Source organism: Meles meles, chromosome 2, assembly GCF_922984935.1.
Source record: "Meles meles chromosome 2, mMelMel3.1 paternal haplotype, whole genome shotgun sequence".
Taxonomy (NCBI): Eukaryota; Metazoa; Chordata; class Mammalia; order Carnivora; family Mustelidae; genus Meles; species Meles meles.
In genome coordinates, this window is record NC_060067.1 from 37,763,263 (window position 1) to 37,787,516 (window position 24,254).

General features: G+C 45.5%; 1 protein-coding gene across 2 annotated transcripts in view; it reads right to left on the minus strand.

The window, feature by feature from the left end:
* Positions 1-1,189: 1,189 nt before the first annotated feature.
* Positions 1,190-24,254, minus strand: part of C2H4orf19 (chromosome 2 C4orf19 homolog) — an 86,421-nt gene continuing 63,356 nt past the window's right edge. Inside the window, exons 2-5 of one of the 2 annotated variants that reach the window (XM_045997891.1) lie at positions 19,592-19,641; positions 17,493-17,626; positions 3,955-4,008; positions 1,190-2,918 (exon numbers count right to left, since the gene is read on the minus strand). In XM_045997891.1, coding sequence (XP_045853847.1) covers positions 2,003-2,918; positions 3,955-3,986 — 948 coding nt within the window. In that variant the 5' untranslated portion in view covers positions 3,987-4,008; positions 17,493-17,626; positions 19,592-19,641 and the 3' untranslated portion in view covers positions 1,190-2,002. The remainder of the gene's footprint in view (positions 2,919-3,954; positions 4,009-17,492; positions 17,627-19,591; positions 19,642-24,254) is intronic. The other variant, XM_045997890.1, reaches the window with a different exon arrangement.

Sequence of the window (24,254 nt, forward strand, 5' to 3'; positions counted from 1 at the left end):
CCCGTGAATCCCGAATTTAATTGGAAAATCCAGCCAGACAGAAAAATTAGTTTTCTTAGCCTTTTCCTGTGTCTCAGTGTGACCACGTGACTAGATGTTGACCAAGGAGGTGTAAATGGAAGGGAGGGTGATTCCCTTCCTTCTTTTTCCTGCATGGAAAGCAAATGTAAGGATTTGAAGACACAGTGACCTTGAGAAGGAAGCTAAGATGATGGGAGCACAGGTCGCTGATGGGATGGAACTCTAGTACCTCGGACTGCTAACTCCAGACTTCGCATCTCCATTTTTATATAAGCCACTTATCACATGCAGCTGAACCTAATCCCAACAGATACACTTTGGGAAACTGTTGAAGGGATCACTCTCAAACAGGAAGCACTCAGTACAACAGCAAATCCACCTATGATGCAATTCACGATGTTTTAAGCACTCAGTGTGACCCTGTATGTAGAGATGGTATGCCACCAAACCAACCCAGGGTAATGTACGTCTGGTAAGCATCAGTAAGCATCTGCCATCCTTAAAGATGCTGGGAAGCTCAGAAATCAAGTTTTTATTTAAAGGATCATCAAAGCACAGTGATGATATTATAGACACTTGACAGTATTAGAGTTTTCAGGTATGAGGACATAAAACCATTTTTCAAGGATTTGTTTCTAACTGATAAGATTTAGCTTTTTATTGAGTGCCTACTGTGTGCCAGGTATCGTGATAAATACTTGCACAATCTCATTTAATCGTTACAAATATATACTACTATTCTCACGTAAATTATTTGCCCAAGGTCGTGTGGCAAAGCTGGAAAGCAAACCGAGGTCAGCCATATTTCAGAGCCTGTGTTATGAAATGCCATATGATGGCATCTTCCGTGTTCGTATTTTTCTAGAGAGACTGGACCATCCTCTAAATTCTCCACTGAGTCATGTCAGAAGGGCAGTTCTTGTTTTTATAAATTAAAAGACTGGCACCCAGAGAGGGCTGTGGTTCATCCTTCAGTAAGATCAGAGCATGTGGTGTCATGAGTCTGAATGGCAGGGACAGATAGCCGAAGCCATCCTCAGCAAACGGGTTGGTTCTCCTCACTTGCAACTCGGCAGTGCGGCTCTCCAAATGGAAAGAAACATCGAGGTTTACTGACACTCGGTCTGGGGAAATCAGAACTACCTTTGAGTTACAACAGACAGACACATATGTTGTTATATTTTAATCAGAATCAGACATTAAGTGGCATAAAATGTCTATCTCTTGGCTCTTCCCAACCTCATGAACTTAAAACTCAAATACAATATAAGCGGTTTGCAGAATTATTTTGGCCGGCTTCCCCGAGTCCCAGAGAAGATTAAAAAGTAATAATGTAAAAAAGTTAAGGTCAAGGTGTCTTAATATCGCAGCTAATGACTAACCATTTGCTTACTGGTGGCTTCTTCTCCATCCTGAAGGCTGCTGAGCTCAACTCGATGTCAAACAAGTGGTTAGTGATTAGTTCCCTGGGTGACTGTCCCTGAAGGCAAGCCATGCTCTGGGGACACACTAGGCACTTTCAGTGGGGGTAGCTACCTTTTCCAGGTTGGGTACAATGTCTGGCTCGCAAAAGCAAGACAAAGAAGTTACAGACAGAATGTTCTGTGATTCTGCGCCCTTGGTGGGTGGGGAGGAGGGAGGAGATTAAGCGCTGGGATTTCAGAGCATTCTCAAGAACATCTGTCCCAGATGTTCTGCAGGGACATCTGTGGGTGGACAAGCAGGCTGCATAATTCCTGCATGCACTGTGCGCAGTCGCGCACTGCCCACTCTGATTTTTATTCCAGAGTCCTGAGTGACAGCCCGGCCCGTAGGCACCGCGGGGCGGTCTGTACTGAACAACAAACGCCTGGGGCGCAGACCCCCCCAGCGATCATCAGAACCGACGCCGAGCAAATAACCTGTACGGCCGCCCGGGGGTGCCAGTCTGTCCACAGAGCAGGGGCACCCGATGTGCGCACTGCGCCACCTGCTCAGGGCCCTAATCTGCCTCGTCCATGTCCACGTCTTCTCCGGCGGTAGCTGCTTCTAAGGCCGCAAGGGCTTCTGCCACAGCCGCATCCTCATCCTCTGCGTCCCCACCCGGCTCGCCGGGGGAGCCACGTGCATCCTCCCGCTCGGTTCTCGAATCAGCCTGAGCAACAGCCTCCTCTTTAAAGCAGATGCTTAGGCCGTCTGTCGTCACAGCCTCGTTCAAGGAATCCCAACTTCTCTTCAAGGGGAAGGCCATGTTCAAACCGCGCTCCCCCGCCCTGGGGTGAGTTCCTGCCAAGGGGTCCTCCTCAGTCTGGCTCTTGGAAAGACAGTCCTTTTCTTCCCGATTAGCTTTGTCTACAACTGAGCCCCAAAGGGGAGGGTAATCTGGGGCCGGGATCTGGAGGTCATGGTCTAGTACTTCCAAGGCAGGACCTTCCACCGGGGAAGCAGCTCTGGAGTTCCCATTTCCAACGACCGGGGTCTCTTGCGAGGCCAGCAGCGCACTGTCCTGTTGTCCTGGACCCCCTCTTTCTGGGAAGGGGTGAGTTGGGGCGACGCTGTTCGCAGGCTGTGAGCCTCTGTCACCCTGGTGGGGCCCATGACCCCCAGTGGGCTGCAGGGGGGCGAGGGCAGGGCCAATGCCATTGATGGCACTGCTGGCCTTGCCGGCACAGTGTCCTCCCGCTGTATCACCCTGAGGGGGCTGTCCTGGAGGAGGCCAGTGGGGCTCCTGCCCGCCGAAGGCTCGGCCTCTGCTGGCTGTCCTTTTCAGGCCCTCGATCTGCAGCTCATTTTTGTGCACGAGGACTTGGCTGCTCTGTTTGCCTTTCAGTTTACCAGTGTTACTTTCATCCACCTTGTAGCTGTTCACCTCGTTGACATAGCCAGGGGAGGGCACTTGAACCGGATCAAAGAGATAGCTGGGGCGGGGGGGGGGGGGGAGACAAGAATGAGGGTCAGGCTAAACACTAATTCACTTTATTCATTACTACCTTTATGAATGACTAACTTCCATCATTAATACTTTTTTTTGCAGGCTCTTCTTCCTTCTTCTCTTCCTGTTAATTTCTGGGATTATTCCATTAAGCCTATATATGTATCTAAACCAATTAGATAGAGTTGGTGTAAACGTGTACCCCCCCTCCCCCGGAAGAGATCCTAAGAAGAGATCCAAGAGAGCATGCAACAAAGTAAAGCACAAAGTGATTCATAGAGTTTAAAACAACCAAACAGGGAAATAAAACAGATGTGCAGTAACAGGGGAATAAATGATTCAGCACATCCCCTTAATGGAATATTGTGCAGTCATTACAATAATAAATATGAAGTCTGAACTGAATGAGTGACACTTATAATATTTATTATAGTGTTTTTTGGATAAAGACTGCCATCATATTGTGACTACAATAGAACAGAACTTATACACACATACGTATGAATAAATGGAGACAGCCATTTAGCTACAGATATAGAACTAGAATGATAAAAAGTGTTATTTGTGAAGGAAGCAAATTAATTAATGTTTTCCCGTTAGTTTGTGTAGAAGTCTCATGGGATCCAAATTATTCTGAAATGGAATCTGGACAAAATTAAAAACACGTATGTGACGGGTGTGATTTTGTTCAGCGATGTCATTTCATTCAGGCACCATTTCTGAAACCCAAGCTTTTCTTTGCATGAAGCTCGCTGGGGAATTGGAAATTCAGCCTAAACCAAATTCGCTCTCAGAGGATGATGTCGTTCCCAAAGCGCTCTGAGCGGTGAGCAAAATAAATTTAAAAATCGGGGCCACGTGTCCCCTTAAATGGTATCAAAGCAGTTCCAAACTCATAATTTCTTGGTGATGCTGGTCATGCCCCAAAGCGGGATAAACGCACTAAACCCATGCCTGGTCTTCAGAGGGCCTCCGTGGTAATCCCAGATTCCTCCACTGACAGGTTATGTTTTCAACCTTACCTTTGTATCATTTTACAGCACCTGCACCCCATCTGGATTATTTTGTGTTACCATCTGGAAAAGAAAGTTAAAAAGGAAAGAACACAGTGAATGACATGTGAATAGGAATTACATTTGCTTTCTCTTCCCCAGAGACTCCAAGTTCGTTGAGTCACAGTTTTTGGCAAAAGGATAACATGCGAGTCAGGGAGGCCAGGGTTCCTAGGAACCCCTTCCGTTATCCCAAACCGTGGATTCAGAGCTCTCGAACACCTACGGACACGGGTCTCTGTGCCAGGCCCTTTCACCAACCCGGGGAGTTCCCTGTGTCATATGTCGGCAAAGGAGGCAACACAGGCTGAAGAGTGCTGGGGGAGAACGGCGGGGTTGAAAACGGTCTGTACCATTTCCTCCCTCACCGCCTTGTGCTGGGGATGCGGGAATGTGTCCGCATCGGGAGGTGAAAGAGAGGTGAGAGCATTCCTTACCAAGGGATTAGCCACGCAAGTGTTTAAGGACATCTGCGTGAGGTGGCTGACGGGCATGTTCCACAGCAGACACCCAAGGAGGTCACAGCTGCGGTCATCATTCCAAGCTCCACCCGGACTAGAGTGCACCTGTGCTGCCTTTCCCACAACTGGGCTGCGCCTGGCTCCGGTCCAGGGGCTCCAGGCTCTTACAGCTCAAGGACGGGCCCCTGGGGGCCTCCTGGCAGCAGGTGGGTTCAGCTCTGGGCCGCTTTTATCTCCCACCTACCCCTTTCCGAGTGTCGTGTTTCCCGATGCTTGCCCTCTGACTCACATCTTCCCTCCATGTAGAACTGATCCTGTTGTTCTTATCTTGCCTCTAAAGAGCCGAAACACTGGTGTGGAAGAACCTCTAAATCACTTCCCATTTCTAAAACCCACAGCCTTTAAAAGGCGGATAACAGAATTTACAGCCCAGGTCCCTCCCTCCCTGTAAGATACACACGCTAGGAAGAGGGACAAGTGGTTCGTTGTTGGCTGTGTCGCTGCCTCCCAGCCCTTCTTCTGTCTTCTTTTAGTCATGGCTGGATTCCCAGGATGCCCTCACAACCGCTTCACGAGCCTTTACCCACATGGGAAATGACCTGTGCTCTGTTTGTTTTTTTTTAAGTTTTTTTTTTGTTGTTGTTAGTAATCTCTACACCCAATGTGGGGCTCGAACTCACAACCCTGAAATCAAGAGCTGCATGCTCTTCGACTAAGCCTGCCGGGCGCCCCATGACTGGTGTTCTTTAAGAGGTTAGAGACGGGTAGGTTACGGGACCTACATAATCCACAAACAACCTTCTATGGAGGGCTGAAAAAGTGGCCCCCCAAAGATAGCCTATCCTAATCTCTGGAACTTGCGAATGTTACTGCTTATGACCAAAAAAAAAAAAAGAAAAAAAAAGTCTGCCGATGGGATCATAGATTGGAGATGGGGAGATTTACTTGGATTGTATGGTTCAGAACCCAGCTCTGCTTCCAGCTGGCTGTATGATATTGGGCCTCAGCTATCCCATCTGTAAATGGGAATGATGATATGTTTACCTTATAGCATCGTTGGAGAGTATATGAGTTAATTTTCACAAGAACCACATACTTATTATTCAGACCTATTTGGACACAGCACGTTAAAAAAAAAAAAAAAAAGGATGGGGGTGCCTGGGTGGCTCAGTGGGTTAAGCCTCTGCCTCTGGCTCAGGACATGATCCCAGGGTGCTGGGATCGAGCCCCGCATCGGGCTCTCTGCTCAGTGGGGAGCCTCTTTCCCCCTCTCTCTCTGCCTGCCTCTCTGCCTATTTGTGATCTCTGTCAAATAAATAAATAAAATCTTAAAAAAGGATGGAAGCCTTACACTAAAGAAAGATAAAATCTAGTTGCCACAACACACACATGAACAAACGCATTCGCAACACCAAGTAATACTTGTTTTCTGGAATAAGGGTCAAATGGTATATTTCTATCAACTGTGGCACCAACTGAAAGATATAAGTCCCAAGTGCCACAGAAATTCCTCAGAGGGAGAGATCGCAGGGAGCTCAGCCAGTAGTCCGTGCGTACAAGCATTTCCTTCTTCAAAGCGCTCTCAATTCCATGACCCCACTTCCAGAGCTTGGAATTTTGTTCCCAGCCTCTGCTCCCACTTGGGCCTATTTTCTGCTAATCATTCACATATCAGCTGGACACACGGGATAGATAACAAATACCACATGCCCCTCCTCCCCTCCATCAGCCCCGCTTCCCTCCTTCTCACCCCTCCCTGACCCTGCTCCAAAACCCTGCCCCTCTTCCCACTTGCAATACTTTATTTATCTTGGACTCTTTAAAAACACAATTAGTTAGGAGGATAGGTGGTGGAAAAAAAAAAAAGGAAAAACCAGGCCTTGAAATTTTTGAGAGAGGACCCACCGTGGGTCATCATAATGTCTTTGAAGCCATCGTGAGATATTTTTCTTCCTTTGTTAAGAAAATTTTTAATTGATTACAATCTCATAAAATTTTTTTTTTTTTAAAGATTTTTTATTTATTTATTTGACAGAGAGAGAGATCACAAGGAGGCAGAGGCAGGCAGAGAGAGAGGAGGAAGCAGGCTCCCTGCGGAGCAGAGAGCCCGATGCGGGGCTCGATCCCAGGACCCTGAGATCATGACCTGAGCCGAAGGCAGCGGCTTAATCCACTGAGCCACCCAGGCGCCCCTCTCATAAAAGTTTTTAATTGATAATTCAGCATTTTTTTTTTTTTTTACTTTTTTAAAATTAACATATAATGTATTATTTGTTTCAGGGACACAGGTTTGTGAACCATCAGTCTTACACAATTCACAGCACTCGCCATAGTACATACCCTCCCCAATGTCCATAACCCAGCCATCGTGAAATATTAATCATTGTAAAAATATCTGGGAGGTCAATTTTCGGATGGGGAGCTCAAGAGGTATAGGAGGGAAGGTTTTCAGGAAGGGAGAGAGAAGAAAGATGGGAGGAGGTGAGGAACGAGCAGGCCTTGAGCCACACCTTGTGTTTGCAGGTGTCAGAGGCTGACCAAGGTCGACCTGGAGAAGCCTGGCACTCACTTCCCCCTGCTGCAGGGGGCTGGGCCTGTGAGCCACGCGCGCGGAAATGCAATGACTACTGAGACTGAAGAGGCCAAATGGAGGGCCACCACATCCCTTCTTCCTTGTAGGATTTACAAGTCACCTGTGCCTTTTAGGCTCTCCTTCTCCTCCCCCAGGAAAACCACAGGATCTCTATTTTTTTCTTCAAAACCATGGAATGTGAAGGACATTTTGATGGTTTTCCCCTTTCCGGAACAAGTTTCTAGCTTGGCTTCTCCCCCACCGCTGGCCTTCGGGGCACACTGTATGGGTTTCCTCCGGACCTGGTCTCCTACCTGAGGGCCATGCTCCGAGCCTCTCTGGCCAGCAGACACAGCCTCTTCCTGGTCAGGGCTTGGCCTTCTCTCACACACCCGGGGTTTTCCCTCCCCAGTGGCATTCCTTCCCTCACTGAGGCAACTGCGTCCCAGGCTGTGTGACCGCAGACGGAAAGGGTGGGGACTAATGTATTTACACCTAACCCCTGCCTGCCCGTATCTAGGATTTCCTTCCTTATATGAAGATTCCCAACAACAAATCCAATATATTTCTTTTTTCATATGTCCCGTCCACATCCACATCTTGCTTTGAGTAAGGAGCTCTCCTATTTCCAGGAGTGAAAAGGGAATATTCTTTGCTTGGTGTGACATGTGGAAATGGGGGGCTGGGGGGAAGTGGGGCAGAATACGTGCTCTTTCGAAATAAGACTAAGTTCAAAATGGGCAGTCTACCTGCTTTCTCCTCCCCCTCAACTTTGACAACAGCTAGCTTGAAGGGAAGGACTAAGTTGTCAGGTGCCTTTTATGACTTAGCAGAATCAAAATCTGCTTTCTCTTTGGAGTATAAAAAAGCAACAGAGAAGCAAAGGGCAAATCCTTTGCAACCATCACCTGGTTTACACAGGGGAAAAGCAAATACCATTAGGATGGTATGTCCACCCGCCGCAGGCGCCCGCCCGCGGAGTCCTGTGTTGGGGGTTGACTCTGCCCCACGTTTTGTGTTGAAGTTAAACAGTCCTGTGTTTGAGGATGGACTCGCTAATGCTCTGTCAGTTACTAGTCAAGTGTCCTTGCTGGAAAATCCTGTTCCATGAGCGGGAACGTGGTGGGGGTAGGGGGAGGTGGGAAGACCATGGAGAGTCAGTCTTCTGCCACTGGGCAGAGACACCGAGTCTTCATCTGACTTAAGAGACACAGTGCCTGTGTACAGGGACGATCCTAAGGAGTGACAGAGGCAAAGGAAAGAGGAACCAGCTCTCAAAGTTTCTACTGGCCAAATCAGGAACAACTGAGAATCAAAATAAATACTATGGATACAAAGGATTATAACCCACTGCATAAAACGAGGACTTGTGAATCTCGCTGATAGAAATTTTAAAAAGGGAAACTTCTGCCTTATAAGTAGAAAGCCAGCTGACACACGCACACGAGGGATAATGGGACCAGAACAATCACCATCATAACAATGCATGATTCCAGCAAGAACCAGTGCGTGCGGAGACTAGTGGGCAAGAGTTTGAGGGGAGCAGAAAGGCTAGTCTCAGCATCTCCCCGGCACATGCTTCAGGCTCAAACAGTTTGTGGGCCGTGGAGAAACCAAGCAAGCAGCACCCGCGACCAATAACCAAAGGGAGCACTGCCTGCTATCAACAAGACCAACCAGCTCCAGGTGCCCCGGATGGGACGCGCTGGGAACGCAGCACCATGTCACTGGTCTTCCTGCCAAAAGAACGTAACCGGGGTGGAAGAGCGAAGCGACATCTGTCAAGCCCAAATGGAGGGATATTCTGCAAAACGGCTGGCCTGAACTCTTAATAGTAGTAGAATATAATAATAATATAATATATTATTATATTAATATATTAGAATATAATAATAATAATAATAATTATAGTAGAAAGGCAAAGACCGAGGAGCCATCTGGATTAAAGAAGACTAAGGAGATACGATGGCCCAAATGAAATGCACACGCTTTTTGCTAAAAGGTCATTATTGACACAGTTGCTAAAATCTGCAAAAGGCCTATATATTAGGTAACAGTATTAAGCCAGTGTTAATTTCCTGATTTTGACCAGAGCACTGGGGTATATAAGAGAACATCCTTGTTCTTAGGAAACACAGAAGCAAGGATTAAGGAGGAAAGGGCATGGTGTCCGTAATTTTTAAAATGATTTAGATACAAAATTGGGTGCGTGTGTGCATGTGTAGAGAAAGAGAGAGGACCAAGCTAATGTGGTAAATGTTAACTTTTGGGGACTGTGAGTCGAGTGTATAGGAAGGTTCTCTGAACTTTTCTGACAGCTTTTCAGTAAACCTGACGTACTGTCAAAATGAAAAGTTCAAAGAAAAAAAAAGGGAAATTAAAAAAAAAAAAAAAGCCCCAATCTAATGTCAGCTCTTGTTCTGTGTATCCCTAGACTAGGACCAACCACTGGCGGGAAATCACTGATATTAAGATATTCCCTATAAGGAAGCACAGGGGGAAAGGTTTTGAAATGGAGCTCTCCAAAAGCCCTCCAATTTTTTCTGGATTTAGTTATTCTGAGTATATCCTGAAGACCTTCCCTCAGTAACCAGTACCAGGCACCTGAACGCTGGAGGCCAAGAAGGGATGGTTCCTGTCCTCCGCTGCCCTCTTCGAGGGGACGAGTGCTTTGGTGTCCTCTGCCCTCTGCCTCCCCTTCCCATCCCAAGCTCCTCACAGGCAACGCCTAACTCCCGGCAGGACCCAGCACCCACAGGCCCTTCGCAACTTGCTATTCAAATGAAGGAGTGCCTGCTGAGTGATAGGTGTGAGTGAATGAAGGATGAGTAGATTTTCTACCTGAGGTCACACTACCCAGTGGCCCAAAACAAAGAGCAGAGGGCAGGAGCTGAGAGAGATGGGTGGGATTCAGTTCCTCTCTTTCAGCTTGGGAAGCCGAAAAACCTCCCTTGGGTCATTCTCAGGGTCAAGGGCCTTCTGCTCCAAGGGTTCTAGTCCAGGAGCGGTAGAGGCAGCTTCGGGGAAGTGGTCTGAGTTGATCGAAGTTGGAATGCATGGGAGAGAGGCACGAAATTAAACACTTAAATTTCCAGCTCCCGTTTTTGAAAAACCAACTCGCCAGTGTTTACAAAACAGTGGGATTTCACGTAACCTGGGCAGCAGGTGAAGTTGACAAATATTTAGTGAGTCGTTCTGGGTACTGAGCTCCCGGGCTCAAGAGGAATGAAGGATAATAATCTGCTTTCTAGGCTAAATAGGAGATGGCCTGCCCAACTTCCCTGACTACTGAATTCACAACAGAAAAGGGACAAGAAGCTACATTCTAAGACTACTCAATCTGTTTCTTCCTTTCTGGATAGCCTTGGAAAACTCTTGGTGTGTTTCCTTTTCTCCTGAAGAGGCAGAGCTTGGCTGATTTTGGAGAACCTGAAAAACTATACAAAGACCTTGTATTACCAGCATCATCAAAGAGTCTGTTTTATACATCCTCAATAGTTGATGTACGGGGCGCCAGGGTGGCTCAGCCCGTTAGGCTCCTGGTTCTTGGTTTCAGCACAGGTCATGATCTCAGGGTCGTGAGATCAAACCTTGAGCTGGGCTCTGCCTTCAGTGGGGAGTCTGCTTGAGATTCTCTCTTCCTCTCCTTCCCCCTCCCTCTATCTCTCAAATAAATAAAAATAAATAAAATCTTCTATAGTCAATGTGCTACAATATATGTTAGCATCGCCCAGAACTGGGTTCGATGGGATACTGATGTGCAGAGATGTCTTTGTAGGTTTTTCCCCTCAGAAAGGGGTCCCAGGTCAGATAGGTTTAGGAATCATAGAGATTAAGATTAAAGATGAAGGGTGCCTGGGTGGCTCAGTCGGTTAGGCATCTGCCTTCTGCTCAGGTCATGATTCCAAGGTTCTGGGATCGGGCTCCCACTCAGTGGGGAGGCTGCTTCTCCCTCTCCCTCTTTCCTTCTCCCTGCTCATTTCCTCTCTTTCTCTCAAATAAATAAAATCTTAAAAAAAAAAATTAAAGGTGAACACATTCATGGTTTTGAAAAAGAACGATTTCACTTTGTTGACCTCAGTATCTCTCCAAATTATTTGACCACAGAATTCCCCCTGCCCAAAGACTTACTAACAACCAACAAGACTTCTGTTTTGTATTTTAGTAAGAACGATGACAGTTCTAATTATTAGGGGAAGCTTTATGACTCAGACTAAAAGTGTCATATGGCGTCCGGTGGGAACCAGCCAGGCCAGGCAAAGCTGCATGTTAGCAGCAGCTCCTGCACCATGTGCACAGACGTGGGAAATTTTGTGGTCTCTCGACTCCTTAGTTTCTTTATCTGCAAAAGGAGTCCATGACCTCAAAGCTCTCCTCCTAATCTGATAACCTAAAAGGTGACTCAGTGAACAAAGGGGACTTCCCTCATGACCCCCTTCTCAACTTGGTTTACACACGGTTGCCCCCGTGAATCCTGAGGCAAGGCGGGTACCAGTAGGATGCTGGTGCGGGTTAGGTTTCTCTCGTAGCTTGTAAACTACATCATGCCCATCCTGCTGAGGTATGCTTGGTCCCAGGTCCACACTCAGCCCAGCCTAGGGTCCTGACCAAATACAAAAAGCTTTCCTTTTTTGTGCTTCCTCAGGCCCCGAGTTTTCTGGCTCATTCCCTCATATGTGCGGCTTTTTGGCAGGGGTCTCCTCAGCCTCTGTCCAGAGAGTCCCGGGGGAGAGGACGTGTAACAGCAAAGCTCCTGGGAGACGTGAGGACTCCGATCTCGGGGACCACCCTGTGAGGCTGGAGGAGGTGTGCTGCTGGGCCCCCAGTCTCTACTGGAGAATGCAGGAGGGGAGGAGGCATGGGCACCGGGGCTGGAGGTTAAGTTCGCAGGAGCCAAGAAATCAGTCAGTCTCCGAGGATGAAATGTCAGGTTGAAACAGCTCTATCTTGATGAGAGGCTGTGCTGGGGCCACTCAAATCGTATTATTTAGAGGGCTGCCTCCTTGGCCTTTCCTACGGCTGTTCTTGCTGGTGTGTTTACCCGAGGAGGGTGTCTACACTGTTCCTGCGGTGCTTCATTGCACCGGCTCTGGGGAACAAGCCAGGTCCTGGTCCCATAACTTCACTATTGCTGGGGCCACAGGATCCTGGGTGTCTGTGTTAAATGTGGAACAATAAGACTTTTCCAACAATGATAATGTACTCCATTTTCCTCTTCTTGTGGTCCATAGACTGGCAAACCGCATCTCTCTGATGGATCTTAAAAACAATTCTATGGGGCGCCTGCGTGGCTTAGTGGGTTAAGCCTTTGCCTTCAGCTCAGGTCATGATCTTGGGGTCCTGGGATCAAACCCCACATCAGGCTCTCTGCTCAAATGGGGAGCCTGCTTCCTCCTCTCTCTGCCTGCCTCTCTGCCTACTTGTGATCTCTCTCTCCCTGTTAAATAAATAAAATCTTTAAAAACAAACAAAGGAACAAACAGACACAGGTCTATGGCCCTTCCTTCTGTTCAAAATCTGATGCCATGTTTTCTTTCCTGAGGTGGTCACTGGTCTGCTGTCCTTAAGACAGACGTTTCGTGAATGATCACAGTCATTACATGGTGTCTCCACTGATTCCATGGCTCTCCAACGAATCCCTAGTGTGTACCAGGCACTGGACCAGGTTCTGGGAAAACAATGGTGCCCAGGTGCTCCCTGAGAGAACTTCTAGTCTAGAATGTGTGGGTATGGTGGTGGTGGCAGCGGGGTATCTGGGTGGGGTGGGATAGGATTTAGATAAATGTTTGGGAAGGTTCATCACAGCATATCAGCATTTCAGCTTGGTGTTTAAAGGAGCAATCTAGGTGCCGAGTTGCCAATTTCCATTCTCCCACCGCCACTTATTAGCTTTGTGACCTTGAAGCAAACTTCTTAGTTTCTTTAAGCTTTAGCTGACGAATCTGCAACATGGGAATGGTAACTGTTCCAGCTTGCCAGGACAGTTTTGAAAATTAAATGAGCTAGAAGTTTGTAAGGCATTTACTATAGTGTCTGGCATATTGTTAGTACTTACGAATACTTAGAACAGGTAGTTCTAAGTTTCAGTGTTTACTATGCATCAAGTACTGTTTTAGGAACTTTTAAAAAAATATTTTATTTAATTATTTCAGAGAGAGAGACAGCGTGCACTTGCAGGAGCAGGGAGAGGGGCAGAGGGAAAGGGAGAAGCAGATTCCCAGCTGAGCAGGGAGCCCGATGTGGGACTCAATTCCAGGACCCTGGGATCATGACCTGAGCTGAAGGCCGACACCCAACTGACTGAGCCACCCAGGCGCCCCTGTTTTAGGAACTTTCGTGTACTCATTCATTTTAACTTTTCAACAATCCTTTAAGGCGTGAACCACTGTTTTATAGATAAGTCAAGGGATATAAGTTAGAAGGTGGTACAGTGTAGCTATTAATGCTGCTGTTCTAATTCTCATTATTGTTAACGTTTCCTGGCATCTGTCTTGGTAGGTTCTGTTGATTTCTGAGTCCATTGGATTATACAACAAGCTGCGGTTTGGGAATCCAGTAGCTTTTGCAAAAGGGAGCTAGATCCTATTAATTTGGGCTGGGACAGAATTTTAGAGGTGTGCTTGCCTCTGTGACCACCAGATGGCAGTACAGAGCAGTTGGTTAATCTACATCGGCTGGGGACTGTGTATGGGAAAGGTCTCTGAGACAGGGTGCAGGGCATAAATAGTGTAGGCGCTTTGCTCTGGGGCAAAGTTAGGGAGTAGGTGATGCGGTAAATATTTCAGATAGTGGACCATCACCTCTAAGTCTCAGTGGCTGTGGCACCACTGTATGGCAGGGCCTCCTGCATCTCCAGCCCAGCACGAGGTTTATTCTGTAATCTGGCCACATTGTGGTAGGGTCAAAGGGCTCCCGCAATTCTACACAGACAGACCACTGTTGACAGAAAGACTGCTCATCAGATCCCCAAATCGGAGAGTCTGGGTAGCTCCCTCCCACCTGTACGTCTGGAGAATAATTCTGTGGAAGTGGCCAGGGAAGAAGGAGCTTGTGGAGTACAGAGTTAAAATTCCTTCCCCCTAGATGTGGTGCTGCTGGGCAGTCCATGTGGCTGCCTCTCCCTGTGGCCACCCCTGTGCACCCCCAAGACCCTGCGGGCTAGCCCATGTGTGAGCTGGTTCTGGAGACCCATCTTTCGGATGAGGGTACGTGGCCATGAACTAGGAAGTGAAGACAAGCCACAAAATAACACATGGGTCAATTTGAATGTTTGGGGGGACGCAGCTCATTATTTTTAATTAAACATAAATTCAGGATATTGTGGGTTTGAAAGTCAAAGTCGGCATGCATTACTGGAAACAGACAGAAGGCATACAGGAACTTCCAGTCTGTGAGTAGTCTGGGTCAGCCCTCTAGATACCTCACTAGGCCCCCATCCTCCTGAACCCTTGGTGGGAACTGTTTTAGGGGAAAAGTCTGAGTAGCTCTGCTCTGTTCTCTGGAGTGCACATTCCTAAGAGTAGACTTCTGTGTGGAGCAGATGCGATGTGATCCCTTACTGAATCAAGGCTGGGGTGTGCGAGGGGATCCTGGTGGATCCCGCAGTGACCCGGGCTACACCTGGGTCTAGGTGGGGCCCGAGAACCTGTATTTCTAACAAGCACCCAGGTGATGCTCATGCTTTCTGGGGACCACACTTCGAGAACCGGTGCTTTACTGCTATAAGGATACCAAGGCAGTCTAGGCCTCTTAATTTTCGTCAGAAACTCATACCTGTCGTTGCTGTTCCCAATCCCATCCCCAACTGGGGCAGTTTTCCAAACTTCTTAAGTTTCTAAAAACTCTGTTTTTCAGAATTTGCATTGAAACACTTTCTAAATTACATTCAGTCTGTTATCCTTCTCTATGGGAGTTGTAACAGGGAAAAGCTAAAATAACCAAGTGTCTCAAAATATGGGATCCACTTGAATGACCTCATGTTTAGTAACTGGGACATAATTGGCACAGATCATGACATGGGGCTGGCTGGTCCACGGCCTGTCTGCTGTGAGTCCACGCCTGCCTCCTCCTGCTGGTCCGCATCCCAGGGCAGGGCAATGCCTAGGAGTCCTGGCCCTCTGGGTCTGGGTGGGTCCCACGGATGGAAGGTGCTGGTGGAAGAGCAGAGGCGGAAGAGGGAGAAGGCAGGATATTTCTCTCTTTTTCTTTCTCGCTGTGTGGACGGTATCCAGTCCATCCTGGCATGGACCGAATCTCCTTCACAGCCCTCCAGGGCTCCGGCTACTGGCCCAGCACCCGGGTCTGCACCTCCCCCTATGGTGCTCCTGTCTTCCTGCCTTGACCATCTCTGTATTTGCCTCACCAGTTGGTTTCCCAGCTCTGCCAAGTGGCTCTAACTTCCCTTTGTTTGAAAGGAGAGGTTCCTGTTTCTGACCGGACCTAGACTCATACAAACAGTATCCCGCTCAAAGGCTTTCTAGCTCAGCCACCGGAGAATATCCGGTGACAGCATTGGATTCTGCAAAAACTGGTACTCTCGAATGTAGATATGGTTGCTTGCTGCACGCCTGATGCAGGGCGGCTCGTGGGGAATGTCAGTAGTGGCTGGGGAAGGGACGTGAGTCCCTCCATCATTGTCATCAAGTTCCCTTCCCTTTCTCAGCACAAATCAGTCTGTCTTCTGTACAATGTGACTTTCTTACAAGTCTCCTATCGTCCCTTTCAAGCTCTTAAACCTCTCCTATATCCATATACGGGTATTCTAAAACTGCCACTGGAAAAGGGATTAGGGAAGAAGAACCTTCATGCTATTTTTGTAATCTCATGAAAATACTCAACATCATTGATGGGTGTGGGTGATGGTGGTTAATAATAAGCTTACAGATGTTCTTTATGGCTGGTAAAATAAGGAAGTTGTTCCCTATTATTAGTATAGGCACTGGGCCGTATCGACCCATTGCCCATCATCAATACAGTGTCAGGAAGTTGATTTGTAATATGCCCCTAAATGCTTCAGTGAGGCTCCAAGTCAACAGCTTGAGACAAATATCCAAAACTCTTAGCAGCAGTAATCCAGATATCCCCCTGGGCTTATCAAAGTGCTTTTGCAGTGTATGCTGAGGAAGTCAATGCAGATTATCACAGACAGCTCTGAGGAGAAAGTGACTGGGACCATATATGGACTCAATTAATGGCTACATAATCTCATTGAAAATAACAGATTTTCCTTGGTGATGTGGACTTAGATGTTCCCCCCAAATTCTGTTCCTTGGGTAGAATCTTGTTGGCTGATGAGCTAATAGACCATGCCATTGAAAACCAAACCAAGTGTGCTGGTCAGGGATAATCACTGCAGCACCAAGATTCAGACTCAACTCAGGATGGTGGGGGTAGGGGTGGGGGCGGGAACCACGACCTTCTGAATGGCTTTTACTTTCCAAGAATTTGAACAAGTGCATTTTGGAGCATCTTCACATAATAGCATTATAGTTTCTTTGAGAAGATTTTAAAAATCTGAAATGAAGATGATGTGTTTTCACTTAACACGTGCAGTTCTGTCTTTCTCATGTGTGATCAGGGGACCCCCCTTCTGGCACAGTCTGGACCATCATGGTAACAGTATCAAAGGACAAAACTTTTCTCAACTCAGTGTGCTGGGCTCCTCTGACTTTGGCTCAAGCTGCATAGGAAGCCCAGCATCACCCATCTTTAGTAGGGTATCTGCTTAGAAACATAAGAAACATAAGAGACATCCTTGGCATTAGCACATAATTGCTTTCATTTTCTGGCCACATTACCAGAAGGATCGGACAAAGAACGTGTATAAAATCATAAAGGGGGTCTAGGAGAAGAAGAGGAAGAACTTGGAAATCCAGTATGCAGAAGACAGTCTAGCACTGTAATTATGGGAATGGGCTTTGGAGTCAGAATCTGGATTGGCCTGTTCATAGCTGGGTTACCTCCAGGGAGCCATTTAACTTCTCAATTTGCCAGTTATCAGATGTCGAACACAGTAGGTAATCTCGCAGGGTTCCTATTTTAAGATTGCGTGATTTAGGGGCACCTGGGTGGCTCAGTCGTTAAGCTGCCTGCCTTCAGCTCAGGTCATGATCCCAGGGTCCTGGGTTCAAGCCCCATATCCGGCTTCCTGCTCAGCGGGAAGCCCGCTTCTCCCTCTTCCACTCTCCCTGCTTGTGTTCCCTCTCTCACTGTGCCTCTGTCAAATAAATAAAATCTTAAAAAAAAAAAAAAAAAATCACGTGATTTATGGGCACCCAGATGGCTCAGTTGGCTAACTGTCTGCCTTCAGCTCAGGTCATGATCCCGGGGTCCTAGGATCAAGCCCCACATCGGGCTCCCTGCTCAGCAGTGAGTCTGCTTGTCCCTCTCCTTCTGCCCCTCTCCCTGCTCATGCTCTCTCTCTCTCAAGCTCTCTCAAATAAATAAAATCCTTTAAAAAAAACACACACACACACATTATTTAAACACGGTGATGGGTCTGGTAGAGCATGTCTGGTAAGCAGGAAGTTCTTAAATGTTGACTGCTCTCATGTTCATGGTCGTCTGTGAGAAGATTCTGGAACCATGGGCTGCTAGTTGTGTTTAGGCACTGTGAATAGAAATGAGCGATGTTCTGAGCGAATCCGCCCTGGAACCGCATGGGAATCAGGGCATATCTCTGACAAACGGTATGCCTCCTACTTGGGAAACAGCTTTATCTGGGAGTGGGGAGAGGTCTGGAATAAACATGAAGCATTTAGAAAAAGCTAAGTTCTGGCAATGATGAGGAGGCGATGTGGACCCAAGTTTATACCATACGGTCAGTCTTGTACTGCTACTGATAACGACAGCTTTAGGAGCAAGCCTAGTTCAGAGCTGATGCTTGGAATCATCTAGCTCTAAGTCCTAGTATCTAAAAAACTGCCCGAAACCACAACGAATCTTAGAGAACATCCCATTCAGCCACCTCATTTTACACATGTACTCCGGACTCAAGGCTGGAAGCAAAAACTGGTCAGAGGACAAGAAAAAACAGAAGGTCTCATACTTTAGATGACTCCTCCATACGCAGAACTGAATCCCCAAGGTGTCTTGGAAGAACAGTAAACACAGTTTGTGCACTTGAAGAGACTAAACATGGTTCTAAGGCCTCAGTTATCCCTCAGCACCAAACTGGGAGCAGTATACCCTGCTAGTTATTAGGACACAAAGAGACAGAAGATATTTGCTGTTGGTTAAAGGGCACACCACCCATCATGCAACATATATTTTATGAGCATCTATTATGTGCCAAGCGCTGAATTCAATTTCAGGAATCTGGAAAGAATTTACAGTCTAGCAAGGGAAAAATGTATAAGTAACAAACAAGCATGGGGCACCTGGGTGGCTCAGTCGGTTAAGCATCTGCCTTTGGCTCAGGTCATGATCCCAGGGTCCTGGGTTCGAGCCCCACATTGGGCTCCCTGCTCAGTGGGGAGTCTGCTTCTCCCTCTCCCTCTGCCTGCTGCTCTCCTTGCTTGTGCCCTCTCTCTCTGTGTCGAATAAAATAAATAAAATCTTCAAAAAAAAACATAGGCAGATGACTAGTCTAGTGTTAACACAACTGAAACGCGTCACCCACTATTGCATTAAGGAGCACCTGAGTATCCTGGGAAGATTAAGAAAGGCTTATGGGAAAGGTGAGCAGAGCAGATAATGGTGCTGGCAGAGTTCAGGACCATATTCCAGGGGGGATGCAACCTGAAGGCAGGAATGCGGCCTCTTACACTGTCTCTCTTAGACCCACCCTCTTCTCTCCATGTGCACTGCCATTGCCCCGCCCATAACATTATCCTCTCCTCACCAGCATCCACCCGACACATTGGACATAAAGAAGTCACATGATCTTGTTAGGACACAAATCCTAATCATATCACTCTCCTTACTTATAAAACTTTTCAAAGGTGCCCAATGCCTTCAGGATATTAATAACATATTATAATCATGATGATGATAAAAATATCAAACTTACATAGAGCTTCCTAGGTACCTGGTGTTAATCTACTTGTTCTATGGGTCTAATTGATCCCCATTATTTTTTTTGATCCCCATTGTTTGTGGATTCCTTATTTGTTTGAATTCATCTAACTTGCTAAAATTTATCTGCAATCCACGAAGAAATATTCACTGTGCTTTTACGGTGACTCACAGGCATGGGCCGAGTGGCAAAACATTTGAGTTGTCTGATGGGCACGTTTCTACTAAACTCAAACAAGGCGATATTCCACCACCTTGTTTCAGTTCCTCATAATATAAATCTTTCAGTGGGAAGACTTATTTGGGTCATGCTCATTTCACATGTTCTATAACTGTATCCTGAAACAACACAAGTAAAAAAGGAAATAACGAAATTCTACTCAAATCTGAATGAAGCCAGAGAGAAATGGATTTAAGGGATTGCTCAGTTTGCTGGCTTTAAAGTTTCTGATTAAAAAAAAAAACAAAACTGTCACGAAAGACTGAATAATAGAAAATTTAATGGAAAACAGAAAGACCAGAACCTTCTTCCCAAAGCATTAAGAAGAAAATAGCTTACCTGTTGTGGAGATTGTCCATTAGGTTTCTCTCAAAGTTTAACTTCTCTTCCTGCAACAAGAAAAAAGTTGCAAATTGAGTCTGCAAGTTGCCTCCTGTTCACAGCCAAGTTACGTCTTGGAAGTGAGAGCAGACAGCACATCTCGAGGGGGTGCTAGGCAGGGATGTGGCGGAATGGCGTTCCTGGCCCAGGAAGACAAGTGGCCTGGGTCTATAGCCTAACTGCTGCCAATCAGCAATCAATGAACAATCCACCCAAAGTTCAGTGTTTTCCTCTACAAAATAATGTTGTGAAAGTTAAAGGGCACGATGTGGAAGCAGTCTATCACGGGCTGGGCGTGCTGGGATTGTTCAATAACCGAAAATTACAGTTGTTATTTAATAAACATCACATGACAACACACCTCTGCTGGGTAAAGTTTCAACTAAACAGAGAAATAATTCAAAGAATTTGCTTCCTAGAGACATATCAGTCAAAGTTTCAATGAATACATGTGAAATATTTTAATAAAATACATAATTTAGAAAACAGCTTCGCTTAGTGAAACTAATGATACATAAGATTTGAGAAAGTAAAACTAATGTTCAGATTTTTACCAACTTCTCAGTGATTATTAGAATAACTCACTTATATACAGACACAACTTTTTCAAGAAATGCTCTTAGCCCATTCGCAAGTAAATCACTTCGTGAGATCATGACTTCTGCCTCAGATTTGGCATGCAGTATCAGAAAGGTTATATCCTTTTGGTAACTCATTTTCATTTTCTTGTCAGTAATGTGTTTTCACTAAGTATTGTTGCTTATTGTTGAATAATTTGTTAAAATTGAATATACTGCCCAAATGCCACATGATTCTATTCTTTTTTTTTTTTTTTTTGAGAGAGGGAGAACATGAACAGGAGGAGGGGCAGAGGAAGAAGCAAATTCCCCACTGAGCAGGGAGGCCCAATGCAGGGCTTGAACCCAGGACCCTGGGATCATGACCTGAGCCTAAGGCAGATGCTTAACCGACTGAGCCACCAGGTGCCCCATGATTCTATTATTCTTAGTTTTTATCACAGTGTTCATAATTCAACTCAAATATTACTTGGTAAGGATGACATGAGAAAGGCAAGCCCTCAGAGAGATAGCCATCTTGTGGTAGAGGCCAAGGAGACAAGAAGAGTTTACAAATCACTAAAATATTATGCAGGGTACAAATAATGCCATCAGAGGCACACAGACAAAAGGGCTTGGGGTTTGTGTAACTGGGGCCGGCAGCACCTGAAGCAGGCATTCACTGAAATTTGAGAGACACCGTGGTAGATGGAAACATAATGATGGCGGGATGTGGAAGGAAGGCCTTTCAGGTAGAGGGAACATGACAAAGAGGACACAGGAAAGGATGGAGTATTATTTAGTGAACAAATAATTGAATTCCTACTGTGTGCCAGGCACCAGGAAACTGTGGTGAATGGGAGTGTTGTGTGCCCTATAAAATGACAGTTTTACATGCAAAACAGGGACAATTCTGGTTTGCTTGGTGTTTAAAGAACTTGGACCCTGCCATGTGGTTGGTAGACTTGCCATGTGCCAAGTGCATTGTGGGAAACCAACTGGATGTGGCAGTTTGGAGTTACAGATGAGAACCTATTAAGAGTGGGGAATGGACCTTGAAGACAGAGCATTTAGACTTGGATCCACAGAATGAGGTGGAGCCAGCCATGTAAACAATAGCTCTCAACAAGGCATCTCATGGTTAAGAAGCCTTAAGTAGTTCTGCATTGTCTACCAAATCTTTCACATCCTCAGCTCAGCATCCAGGGCCTTCTACAATATGGTACCACTGGCTCTGCTAGATTATCTCTGCAACTTCTCCAGCTACTCCTATTTCTAGTCCATCTGGATTTTTTGCTCTTTTAAAGACTGCTTATATTTTCCTGTTTCTATGGCTTTGCATGTATTATTTCTCCCAGTTAGTATGCCTCTACGCCCACTAATCTTGTGCAAAATTCTGATCCTTCAAACTTCATTGCACATACTACCTCCTCCATATAGGTTTTTTTTTTTTTTTTTTTTTTAAACCCAATTAAAGGTAGTTACTCCATTCTTTTCATTTCTGTAGAGTCTTTAACTTCTTGGATGGCTCTGATCACTTTTTGTCTTTGGTTATAGTGATTCACTTATGTAATGTGCCCTCCATTAGACTGTAAACTTTTAGTAGGGAGGGGTCATGGCTTCATCATTGAGTTAGAAGTATCACTGAAAATGTTAAGATGCTTAATGCCAATGTATTATAAAACAGTGTACGTATTTAATCAAATCTAAGACATATATGCATTCATTTGCCTTTTAACACTTCTTTTTTTAAAGATTGATTTATTTATTTGAAAGAGAGTGAGAGCAAGGGAAGGGGCAGAGGCTGAGGGAGAAGCAGACTCCCCCCCTGAGCAGGGACCTCAACCTGGGGCTCCATCCCAGGACCCTGAGATCATGACTTGAGCCAACATCAGTGTGGCTGTTTTACACACTGAGCAACCCTGGCGCCCCTGCCTTTTAACACTTCTGAAACAGAAATGTATCTTACAATCACTGGCATGTTATGGTTAAATTGGTGGCATTATTTTCTATTTTTGTGGTATATAAGATAATAGTACCTGTTATAATCTATGACATCTAATATTCAACAAAATACGGTATTTTAATTATTGTTTGTTATCTCAGGAATATATTATGCATACACTTTACCAATTATATCCTATGTTAAATGAGTGTTTGTCTTGGAGCCAATTATATATGAATATTTTATGAGTATAAGACATGGTCCATTTACCCAAGAAACTTCTAAGATGAAAACTAAGAATATCCAGAGATGAAGTAAGAATTTTATCACCTCTAAGCACTGTATAAAGACCATGTATTAAAGCAAAAACAATAACCATAAACAAGACACTTCAAAGAAACTCTACTTTCCCTCCCAGAATGACTTTTTAAAAATAAATTCTTTCAAAAGAAAATATTTAGGTACACCTCATTTGTTGGTGCCTTAGGTACATGACTAATTTATATGTTGGGCAAGACAGCATTGACATTACATTGGGCTGTACATGTGTGAGGACCCAAGGATTAGTAAAGCCAATCAGTTCTAGGTATCATGGGAGTTCTGAAGAAGCAATCCCAGTGTAATTGAGATGCCAGAAAGGGCTTTATGGGAAAATAGGGGCATAAGAGGTGGTAGAAATGAAAGGACAGTTTTAGTAAAAGCAAAAGGGTAGAAAAGAATATGACTTATACAAAGGACAATGGAAAGGCCCATTTTGTGGGTTTGGGATGGAAATGGCATATGTGGTGAAGTTATTGGGGCCCTTGAAAGTAGGCACAGAAGACCAAATGTGACATGATTGGTGACTGAACAGCAAATGGCAGGATGGCAACAATATATCAGAAAGCACCACCAGCTAGCAGCAAATGGGGAAAATTACAAGAGTTATGTACAGACTTACTAAGAATTGATCCTTTGAATTAAGTGATGAGATAAAAAGAGCCTGATGTGTGGTGATATCAAAGAGAAATCCAAAGCAAAGAGCAAGTTTGGAAAACTATTTTTTTAAGCTTTCCTTGGTTTGTTTTTGAGTTAAGCATTGATTTCTATTGGCCCTGATTTCTCTTAGCAATTTGGTTTATATATACACACTTATTATATACAGTGTATTGGGAAAGTTATATTGCCTAACAGTTTTCTAATGCATAAAATAACAATTACGATAGTATTTTCAGAGAGTAGTTAGGGTTAAGTGGAAGAACACAGCAGAGTATTGTTAGCTATTATTTTTCATTCACTGTCACTGTCACCATCACCATGGTCATTGCCATCACCATCATCACCATCATTTTCACCAACATCACCACCATCATCATCACCATCACCATTTTCACCATCATCACCATCATCACAATCATCACCATCATTATCACCATCATCACCAACATCATCATCACCACTATCATCATCATATCATCACCACCACTGTCATTATCACCACCATCACCACCATCATCATCACCATCAACACCACCATCATCATCCTCACCATCATCATCACCATCAACATTATCACCATCATCATCATCTCACGACCATCATCACCATAACATAACCATCATCATCCTCACCATCATCATCACCATCAACATTATCACCATCATCATCATCTCACGACCATCATCACCATCATCATAACCATCATCATTATCATCATCATCCACCAGTCAGTTTCTGTTTTTCTCCCTGCCACTCACTGGAAGTTCCCTGAGTCCAGTGATTACATCTCACTATCTTTGTTTCTTCAAAAAGAAATACAAAGTAGGACTTCCACAAATATGTGCTGAGTTTTATGAAAAATAAAAAGCCAGATCTCCATGACAGAAGGGATCTGTGGGACAAAAGATGGAATTATTGAAATTACTCCTATTCTTGGAGGCTGACAAATGGGAAGAAAGTGTTTCCACAAATAGGGCAGGTGGAAGGAGAAGCCCATGTGTAGTATTTGAGAGAGCCTGAGTTCAGCATTTAGCCAACTGAGTCGGAGTGAGGGGTGGGGAGACAGTAAGAAAAAGGTGCAGGCAGAACCCATGCAGCTGGCTACCTTCCATGACAAAACAAGAAGAGGCACACATATGCT